Here is an 11571-nt window from a genome sequence, read left to right on the forward strand (position 1 = left end):
GATAAATCAACGATCAACAACTTTCATCCAAAAATATGTAGTAAAACTTTGTGCAGAGCTTTCTCTCAGATAGAAATATGTCGTTTACTCCAAGTTTTAGTAAATATACAAAGATTTCTTTAGTCAAACCCTGGTATACATAAAGTAGAAAACATCAATGGTGCAGCTCGTGAGAAGAGCATATACAAATCTGTACAGAAATATATCTAAAACGGGGTTAGATAAGACAATGACTATGAGGCAAATACCTTTCTGTCCTTCCTATCTGTGCACCTGTTGGAGAATATTACAGTCAGCCTCTCGCCCATCCGCTTACAAGGCACAATAAGACACATTTTACTGCGATTGTAGATAACACCAGAGACTTTAGATTAAGAGAAAAGAGAAGAAAAATATCAGCAGTAAATATACAAAATGATAATCGACTAATGTGAACCCATTGTCAATAATTAAAATGTTTATTTGTTCTCCTGGATATTCCATTGACCTTTTCTTGTATAAATATATTTTTACACTTTATGCCGGTAACAAAACCTCATTGCAGGATTTATTAAGACATGTATGACAAGTTCATTAAGAGGCATATGACCAAGTATTTGTGATAAACAGTAACGTTGCTCAGTTCCGTGTCAGACACAGTGGGGAATAGTTAGAGCATTATTTATAGTCGTCAAGAAAATACCCAAGTACTTTCTCCAAAATGCAATTTACAAATGCAATGCTAATCCTTGCACGGTATGGACATATAAATAATATAATACATTAACCAACCGGCTTGTAGCATTGACTTTGATAGACAAGCAGTGAAACAAAACTTGTAAGGCATTATGATATGAATGATAGAAGCATGCAGATAAATCTGTCTCTTAACACAACTCAAAATACTGGAACTGCATAGTGCATTGATATCCCACTAATATAAATGGGACAAATGTAAACTTTTACTACCATTTATGAAAATGTAGGGAAACATATGGGAAAATTCCTGGATATAAAATTCATGTGGAATGGTCTAAAATAATTCACAATCCAAAGGGGAAATTCTTCACTTAGTTATTGCAGATGTCATAGAGAAGATGGGAGTCCATCAACGTGTACTTGGTAAAACACCTCTACCCCTTGGAATATCCTACACAGCATTTCTTTTGCAAGCATTCCATTGAAATCAATGATTTCCGATGAAGCTTTGTGTTGCCAATTCCACACTGTGGTTAACTCCGGCCAGCACTACTAAGGGGAAGGGTATTTCCTCAAGTTCTTCAGACGTTCCTCCTGGGAATCAGTGTCAGCTTATGTACCTTCCCTAAGACATCTGCCGATAACTAAAAGACAAGTTCCCCTCAAGAACAGATTGCTAGTTACACAGGAATAGTGACTTATGCAAATTTTCATCAATTACAATTGCAGCTATACCAAATGAGCAAACAACAGCAGCAAGTTATTGAACTGGTGGGAGCATCAATTCATTTCTATGTCTAGTAATAGGTAGGACTTGTTGATGAGAGAAAGATGGCCTGTGAACTGTTCATCATTATGGTCAACCAAATGATCGAAAAGAAATCTCGGGAACCATAACAAAATTTGAATCGATAGCGGTACCTTTTTAACAAGTGTATTGGGAAATCTTTGCTTTGACATATCAATCTACATGTCAGCATTTGTGCAATACGATGCCAGAATTCAGTATTAATATTGTCATTTATCATGACTGGTGCTAGTCGTATCAGTTTAAAAAGATAAGGCTTGTGCATTCATTATTGATCAGTAGAAAATGTGAACTCTTCATAGTGAGATAAATAAGACAGTGATTGCTCTGTCTGCTGCTACAGCTCCCAGTCAGAGCAATCCCAAAATGTTGCAACAGACAAAATGAAAATCTGAGCACATCAACGCCCCCTGCCCTCCCCCACAGACATCGCACGCACACACAAAAGCCACAAATGCAGCATCAAATTTGTAGCACAAAGAAACACTTTCCTACATAAGAAAATAAAAACAAAATGTAAGCCAAAAAGTATCTCCTTTAATATAAAATTTCCATTCTCAAAGAATAAATTTATTTCCACTGAATAAATAGAATTCCGCACCGTCCAGGGCTGGAAAGAGTCCCTTTATCCAAGTAAAGAATTTCTTGCTTTATCTCTCTTTTTTTTTCTAATTTTTTGTGGGGGTGGGGGAGTGTTTTCTTATTTTTCTGTTTTTTTTCTTCTTTTTTTTTGTTGCATTTGTTTTGATTTCTTGTTTGTTTGTTTTTTTTTAACAAAATATATAAACATAACTTTGTATTGTACTTTATGGATTATGATGACCACTCGGTTTAAAATGTTTACAGCACCAGTAACACTAGGGATTGCACATAAAAGTGTAACAAGAAAAGAAATACAGTGAAGTAATGCATGCATGGAGTTTATGGACTACTGTTGTAAGAAGTGTTTGGCCTTGCATTTTGATTTTTTTTTTTAAATATGCACATGCTGCCTAGATATAGTAGTGTTCAATGCAGTCATAAGCACTATAGAGTGAATATTGGACTTTTTTGAACATAACCAATGTATTGCTAAGCAAAATGATTCCAGCCATTGGAACAAAAAAAAAAGAGGGAAGATAATTAAAATGGAATTAAATCAAGAAAAGTGCATTGTTAATGAGGAGGGAGATGTTTCAATAAAATGTGCAAGAATATTGATGGGCAACCGCCAGGACCTCAGCTGTCAATAAACAAAACCTCCCCCTGGTGCTCAGCTTTAGAGTGTTGCTGGACTAGAACCCCCCAGGAATAACTTCAGGAGGAATGGTTTATAGTAACAGTGCTAAATGTTGACCCTGAGTTCCAAATCTATGCCAGCTGCACCATACTGCTGTATAATGGTATGCTATGATACAATTGTGGTGACCACATAAACTCACTGAGCAGATTATAGCTTTCAATACAGCATGTGCAATTAAGTGAAGAACCCCCTATATACTACTATACACCCTCAGCAATGATGTCATTGACATTGCATGGTGATGATGGTAATGATAACGATGACGATACAGATGAAGATGCTTACTTTGCAAACTATAAAGAGCAGGAATTGTGATAAGATAAAAAGGAAGTAAAACGATACCAATGAAGCAATGTATGTACCAAGTATAGACATAGATACATACAGTACCGAAACGTGCATATATGCAATCTAGTAGAACATTACAACAACATAAAGCAATGTGTTATGTGAATTACACGGCGGATGGTTATGCAGCAAAACCAAAACATGACAAGCTATACTTTTTTTCACATTCTCTGTTAATTTTCCCCATATTTATGTAAGGCATTAGTGACATCTGACGGTTTTACATTCAATGTACAGTAATGATTTCATTAGAGACTTAAATTAGACAGGAAATGAAGCAGAGGAGAACAGATCCAGGAATGGCCGCAATACAGGAATAATACACAGCTCTAAAGCCAAGAACCAGGTGCTGTTCAGAATGTGCAATAGTTAGACTAAAGCTCCCCCTGCTGTTCAAATATATGAATGCATTTTATTTTATCTCTGGCTTTAAAAACAAACCAGTTCTGGAATTAGATTTTCTTTGGGTTCAACTCAGGGATTTATGGCCCCTGTTATATATATATTTAAATATATTCTCATAGATTTATTTATACTTTATATATATAAGGTTCAATTTTCATTGTGCTATATATGGAACCTATACCTCGAAGAACACATATACTGTATTGTGTACATTGTATCCATCCAGAATAGCTCCGAAATGCACTGTGGTGATCCCCAGATAATCGACTACAGGGAGTATATAGCAGGGCAGTCATTTTTCAACAGAGACAAATAAATTAAATGGTTCTACCCTGGTAAGTAATATTTTACTTCCAATTCTCCTAGAATTGAATCTAGCATTATCCAGAGGACTGTTAATTATTTATCCTTTTACTACTGAGGAATCAGTAAAAGACTCTAAAGTGCTATGGATGTCCAGGATAACTAAACTGTATCAAAGCAGGTGTCTTCTTCTCATGGGTTTTACCTCTATATCATGCACTGATTGCAATGAAATAGTGATCAATGTTAGTCAGCATGGTAACATCTTTGACAGATGGACATAAATTAGGCTGGGCATAGCTAAATCCGATCATAAAGCCTTTTATCTGTATATATTGGTATATGTATGTACTGTTTTAAATTATTTTATTAGGAAAGCTATACCAGACGCATAATCACTATACATTGATTAAACATTACCTTTACAATTAATATTCACTGAAATTACAGAATAAATATATGCACATTTTGTAAAATCTTTGTGTATGGGATAGGCTAAAGAGTAAGAGAGGGGGGGAGGGAGAAGACATTAAAAGTGCTTCCTACAAAGCTGTTAGTGATACGTACCCAGTAGCATTGCTAAATAACTTGCAAAGAGCTGCAGAAAAATATCCTGGCATCATCATGAATTCACAAAGATGTTGATCCCTAGCTGTCTCATGTACATTACTTTTCTGCATTGCAAAATGAAATAAATCAAATATACATTAAACCATGATGCTTTGCAGTGAATCCAGGTTGTTGGATGCTGAATTGTAGATAAAAGAAAGTGGATGAGCATTAGTGTTTGAGTGAGAACATTCGAGCATTAACCCCTTTGCAGTTTTTTTTTTTTTTCAGGCATGCAGCAAACTGCATCAATTTACAGGAACTGTGCCATGGGCATTTCTTTGTATTAGGAAGCCACAATGCCATCCTATCCCCCCTCCCCCCAAAAACCCTCAATTGAAAAGGTTTAAGTTACTGCCAAAAAAGGACACGTGGAATTATTTATCAGGATCAGTACAAACATCCCCATACCTTACATGGCACAGTCAAGTTTCTTAGATTCCTATATAAAAAATAATGATTGATAACATTGCTGGCAAAAGTCTGCGAAGGCACTTCAATTAATTATGATTAGAGTATGGCCCTTCCTCCAAAAGAATTTGGGGAGCATAACGGTATCATCTTGAATCATGCGTTTTTTTGGGCGCTATGAAATTATACAATATTAGAATCTATAAGTATTTTTTTCCAGGACTTCGAGGTAATCCGGCTTGGTTTGGAGTTTGGCCCTTAACTCGAGGTATTCACTTTGGGTTTGGTCTGAAAACCCCTTTCCAGCTGAGAAAAGTAGGGTTTCTTTTAATCTGGCATCCTGCTGTAAATCAGGGTATTGCATGCCAGGCGGGTGTACGTGTAGCTCCTTTAATTTAGGTACTGTGCCATAAATGCAGTCCACAAACCCCACCGTGGGGGCTGGCCGTTCCCGGTCAATTATGCCAGGAAAGATTACCCCATTCTCATGAAAACTTGGTACTTCCCCACTTTGATTGACAGTAACTATAGTATTAAGCTGAGAATTTGACACTGCCATGGTCCACTCTTTCTCTTTTTCTATTAAGGTCCTATAATTTGTGTTATTTTCTTTTGTTTCTGAAAATTCGTCCCCCATCTCTTCCTCTCTAGGTTTGTAGATGGGATTGTTACACATCTGGGTTACTGGATGTGGGATGTAGTCATACACATGGCCAGGAGCCTTCTCTGGGGAATTGTTCGGTCTATCCTCAAAAATTCTACACTGCATTTGGATGCCAGTCAAATCAACCTCTTGTCTTTTTCTGAAAGGCAATTTCTTGCGCCTTCTCAGCACAAAAGCAAAAAGGCCTGCAGCCACAAAAACAGCAGAGAAGAAGAGTATTAGGAGACTGAGGATGAGGACTGAAAGTGGAATGGCACCCCCTGGTGTGCTGTAATCAAGCACTGAAGAGGTTGTGGGCACCATGTTTCCAGGAAAAGCTGAAGAAATGGTAGCATGCAGCATCTCTGGACACAACACTTCCATTTCTATTGACTTTAGATCCTTGTTTGTCAGATTTTCAGGGCTTGTACACAACACCTCACCAACCACAATGACGGAGCTGATGGTGTCTATCCACTGTTTAAGAGGAACGATGTCACAGGAACAATCCCATGGGTTCTGCTTCAAGTCAATCTGCACGATGGCATTAAGGTGCTCCAGGACTCCAGCCACAGGAAGGTAAAGAAAGTGGTTGTTTCTAAGATTTAGCCTTGCCAGTGAAGTGCCTGCAAAAGCATCGGTTGGGAGTGTTCTCAGCAGATTGTCATTGAGAAACAGCAACTTCAGATTTGGCATTAGACTGAAAGCAGCAGGCTGGATCTCCCTTATCATGTTATACTCAAAATATAAATAATTCAAACTTTGTAAACCCCTGAACATGCCAGGCGTCAGCCTTTCAATGTCATTCCCATTCAAATACAGGCTTTTCAAACTAGGGAGATTGATAAAGGCTCCTTCCTGGACGTAAGATATTCGGTTGTTTCCAAGGTGCAATAAATCCAAAGAAGAAAAATTCCAAAAATCAGACCTATAGATTTTCTGTATTAAGTTACCACTCAAGTAAAGCTTCTTAGCATTGAGAGGTCTAGGCAGCAGTTCGGAAATATTGTGGATTCCTTTCTCTTTACAGTTTACAGTCAAACCCAAATCATTGATATGCAAACTGCAAGAACATCCGGTTGGGCAGATAATTGGTATGGGTGGTCTAGTCTGGTAGCCAGCTATAGGAGGTTGATTTGGGCCCGGATAAAGGCCTCTTGGTGTCGGTGGAGGTTTTGGAGCTCTGGGCTGCTTGGTAGTAGTGGGTTGCTTATTTGATGTCTTGTACTCCACAGAAGAAGCAGTGACATGAAAGGATGACAACATAGATGATGGCTTAGTAGGCCATGTGTTTTCTCTGCTTGAAGGTAGCTGGGGTATACCCAGACTCGCCTCAACCTCACTTTCTGATAACAAGGGGCAAAGTTTACCTCGTTTTATATCCCTTAGATCTTTGCCATGAAAGTGAAAGGGGCTTTCACATGTAATGTCCCCAACCAGCACGGTATAAGGAATACGTTCCAGCCAGCTTTTCAACTGCACAATCTCACAAGTACAGTTCCAAGGATTCTCAGCTAGCTGAATTTCCATAATACTTCTGCCTATATGATCCAACATACCTCTGTAAGAAAGGATCTTTAATCGGTTTCCACGCAAGTCCAAGTGTGTTAGAGACACAGACTTGAATAAATTTGTTGGAAGCAAGGGGATGTGGTTATCATTGAGAATTAATACCCTCAGCTTATTTAGATTTCTAAAGGCCCCACTCTCAATCCTTTTAATTACATTATAGTCTGCTTGTAGATACTCCAAGCTTTCCAGCCCCATAAAAGTGTCATTTCTAAAAATGTCAAGTTTGTTTTCGTGCAAGTAAAGCCTCTTCAGAACTTTCAAACCATTAAAGGCTCCTGCCTGAATGTCCTGCAATGCATTGTTCCCGAGATTAATAGACACGGCATTGTTCAAATGAAGAAAACTGTTGGTGTACAATTTTCTCATCAAATTTCTCTGAAGGTACAGTTTAAAGGGTCGAGACCAGGACTCTGAAATCTGGCTAATATTTGTAAATCCTTTATTTTCACAATAAATGTGGAAAAGGCTCTCTTTCACTTCACAGTAACAAGGATCAAAGCATGGTTCGTCTATTTCCTCTGAATCCTCAATCAAGGGAATTGGTGTAGTCCATGCGAGAGCAATTGTGCTTAAAAGAATTATCCACAATATACGTCCATTTAGACGGGTTTCTGCTGGAGATGGTTTCATTTTTGATCTGTAAGAAAAGCTGAAAAACAAAGAAAATAGAGATTTGACATTATTGAGCTTTTCTAGACATGTATGCTGGCTCGAAGCACCGTAGCACAATTTAAAGCAATTCTTTCAGTTTGATCATGAAATATAGACAATAGTTTTTGTGACACTGTAACATTAACGTGTAAATCTGCAATTATGCAATGCAATTTGCTTTAATGCACTGTATTACATAATTGCCACTTGATAAGACCGTCCCTAAATATACATACCATATTAAGCACGGTGCTTTGCATATATACGCAAATAGATTAATAGAACCAGTGACATATAAATATCGAACCTTATATTTTTCATGAGTCACAGGCAGCAGTAATAATGACAGAAATAGCATCAGTATCTCCTCCTCTACCTAAGTACCTAGATAAATATACATAATGCTCAATTCGAGGAATAGAAGATTAATGCATGCATTTCATCCCAAAGAGTTTATCTGGAATAAGGACAAAATCTTCATTGTTGATCCCTGCAAAATGTCTGTGTGGACATTTGATGTGATTGATTTGCTGATTCCAACCAGAGAAAGAAGAAATTAATACCAGGGATATTCCATGCCTTAAACACCCATTAATAGATAAAAGAATGTACAGATAATTAATCTGCCCACACCACATGCCCACATGATCTCCCAATCTAAGGGGGAGCTGACAGCAAAATGCAGCTAAGTCTGGGATGATCCATGATTTAAATGCTCTGCCTTCCTTGCTCTGGGACTGAGGTTTCAGCACCACAGACCAACCCGTGAAGCTAGCTCAGAGATGTTCACAGGCAAAATACCTATACATTTTCAGAGTACAAAAGTGAGGGAACAGACTTGGCTGAAACTCTCGATATCAAACCAAATAAAGAAATCACCGATTCGTTGTACTCAGTCTACCTCTTCTTAACACCATCCCAAATATATACATTGCTGCATGAACTACTATAAGATCTGGTCCACTGCACCTGCATCCTACTGCATTTCCTGTGTGATGTGCATTCAATGGAGAGATTGCAATAATTACAATCAACTTCAAAATATCTACTATATCCACATCTAGAATGACAGAGAAGAAAGAAGCAGAGCTTCTGGTTAAGCAATCCAGGCAGTAAATAGATTGCTTGAAATAGCATAGGAGGGAGAAAGACCGAGGGTTATATTGCAGCAGCAGCAACAGCAGCATCAGCAGCAGTGCTCCCATCTGCAAATCTATGTATATATATAAATATCTCTGCAAGATATATATCACATTGGAGGTCGCTGACAAACAAGAGTAGCTAGAGATTGAATGCAATGATGTACTTACCAGTTTGCAGGTGAATTTTAGCACATCCAGGCTGAGTTTAAGGATTGCTGGCTCTCCCTCTCTCTGTCTTTCTCTTCCTATCTGCTCCTACTGAGTCTGAGGCAAAAAGAAAAAAAAATGAGCTAGGGACGTGCTGGGAATGTGCAATGTGCAGTGTGCTGTGAGCTGCTCTGTGTTTTCAATGGGTTGCTTCAACATGCAGATCTGCCTCTCAGTATGCTCAATGGAGCCAGCTAGGAATCTGCAGCCTCTCTGTCCAACATTGCCTGCTGAGGTCTTTCTCACTCGCCCTCTCTTTTCGTCTCCCCCCTCTCTATCTTTTTCTTTTCCTCACCCCTCTATCCTCCTCCTCCTCCTCCCCCAGTCGTAGGCAACAGATCATTGGAAATTTGACACAAATCCAACAATCTTCACACCACTGCTTCAATTGTCTACCTCCTATTTATTCTCTTTCAACCTCTTCTATGGCTTTTCCCGTTTGTTGGCTTCTTTTTTTTTTTTTTTTCGCCCCTATTGCACCCCTCCCTTGCTGACAACCGATAATTGGGAGAGTCGATCATAGTCAAGCATCTTCACACTGCTTCTACCTCTGCCTCCCTGTCTTCACCTGTCTCCTCCAATGCCTCCTCACTTTTTTCTCGCTCCTTTCTATTGTGAGTAGAAAGCTTCACGTCACATCTAACAATCTCATTTCCCGGATTCCTTACACCTCATTATCTTTGCTTTTATATTTCTCCAGTTGAGCCTATCTTTTTGTTTGTGTCTATGTCTATCTTTCTTTTCCTTTAGCATCGTGGAAAGAAGCTGGAAGAAGGAGAGCAGATGAAAGCGGAGGGGGAGCGCCTGGGTTTATGACGTGAGCGAGCATTGGGAAGCCCAGGCATTTTTTTGTGGGTGTGCGGGGTATCCCGGGTGATCATCGCTCTTTCATAATACATATGTACAGTTTTACACAATACCATGATATAGAGGCAGGCGTCAGGATAGAGATAGTAGAACTGATGTGACAGCTTTGAGCTTTGCAACATATCTGGCTGATTCTCATCTTGCAGAATCAATGTAGAAGGCAATTTCTAACTATGCTTATCTATGTGAGATGAGGGAATCGATTTGCCAGATTTGAGATGCACAAGAATTGGGACTGATTCTCTTACTGGACAGTGATTAACTCGTCACTAGTCCAAAAACTGCACTCAGACTGTCACTTTAGAGCAAACACATCTTGTAAAAGCATACTGATAAATCATGAAATCTACACTCCAGTCCTAAAATTCCTACACCCCCGCAATGATGAAATATACACTAATTTTGGTGTTAGCAACCAGTTGCCTTCTGTTTTTCTTCCAAAAATGGCAATAACTGTACTAACATTTCGGGTTCTTAGAGCAGCTCCATATGGCAATCCAGGCTGTATAATCATCTTTACTATCGCTTCTCATTATAATATTCTTTCCTGCCTTAAATTTTGTAAGTCTTACATGCTGCATGCCTTAAGTGTCAATTCAATCATCATCTGGGATTTAAAGGAAGATTCCTTCAGAGAGCAATGTCACGTTTCTTTCCAAACCTGGCACCAATTGTTCCATGACTGTGACAGGGGATTCAATTTGACTGAATGAAGAGAAGGAAGATGGTGTCAGCTGTATCCGAAATGGTGAAGCAGGTATTTATTTGATGGGGGGGGGGGGGGGGCACCGAGTCATTGCACACTGCATGATATCATATGGGTGAATGATGCTCTTAAGTGTCATTTTAGTGCCAAAGAAAGTTCTGTTTAATCGATATTGATGGCTTATATCAGTGTCATTATCAGTGCAAATATATGTATATATGTATAATTAATGTATCACCTATGCTCGTATATGCCATTCTTCTGTTATGCACTCGCATTTGCTGTGCATGCTGGACTACTGTACTAATTACAAGATCATAAGAAAGCTTAAAATATTAATAAAGCTCGAGTTATGCATCATGTTAAAATCATTAGACTAAAATAGAAATTCCGCATATGCACTGATGATTCACTGTATGGGTATACACCATATGCAATGAAGAGTGTGTGTATGTGGGATGCATGTATGTATATAGATATGTGTAGGAGTGGCTTTAACAGTTGTCTCTAGGCAATTATGTACTGTAGTAATGTTACATAGTAGCATAGCAGAGCACAAACTACTGAGTAGCAGTTTCTAGAGCATGCACAACTACAGTCTGTATAATTCATCTTTCTTGTTATGTCATGTAATGTGTAGCAATGGGATAGGGTAATAGGAAATAGGACAGGAAATGTCTAATTCGAAAACATCTACCTATCAATGACTTCAGAAAAAAAACAACATATGGAGATATGTAGCAGAGTTGAGTTTGTCATTTTGCTTAGGGATTTCATGCTAAGGTATTCTATACCTGGTTCTCCAGAGTATAGTGCCAATCATAATTTCTTCTCACAAGCATTGACTGTGCACGATGGTATAAGAGTACATTAGTCCTCTATGTATGGACTGAACATTGCCATGCTATATATAGGTGTTGTCATAGGTGGAGCCCTTAG

The 11571-nt window shown here is 38.6% G+C and overlaps 1 protein-coding gene across 1 annotated transcript; it reads right to left on the reverse strand.

Moving 5' to 3' along the window:
* Positions 1-4556: 4556 nt before the first annotated feature.
* On the reverse strand, positions 4557-9099 carry SLITRK3 (SLIT and NTRK like family member 3). Its single transcript, XM_066589977.1, has 2 exons — positions 9021-9099; positions 4557-7708 (listed from the first exon to the last, which is right to left on the reverse strand). The coding sequence occupies exon 2, from the start codon at positions 7687-7689 to the stop codon at positions 5038-5040; it is 2652 nt and encodes an 883-aa protein (XP_066446074.1). The 5' UTR covers positions 7690-7708; positions 9021-9099; the 3' UTR covers positions 4557-5037.
* Between the last annotated feature and the right edge of the window lie 2472 nt (positions 9100-11571).

This window comes from Eleutherodactylus coqui, chromosome 1, assembly GCF_035609145.1.
Source record: "Eleutherodactylus coqui strain aEleCoq1 chromosome 1, aEleCoq1.hap1, whole genome shotgun sequence".
NCBI lineage: Eukaryota > Metazoa > Chordata > Amphibia > Anura > Eleutherodactylidae > Eleutherodactylus > Eleutherodactylus coqui.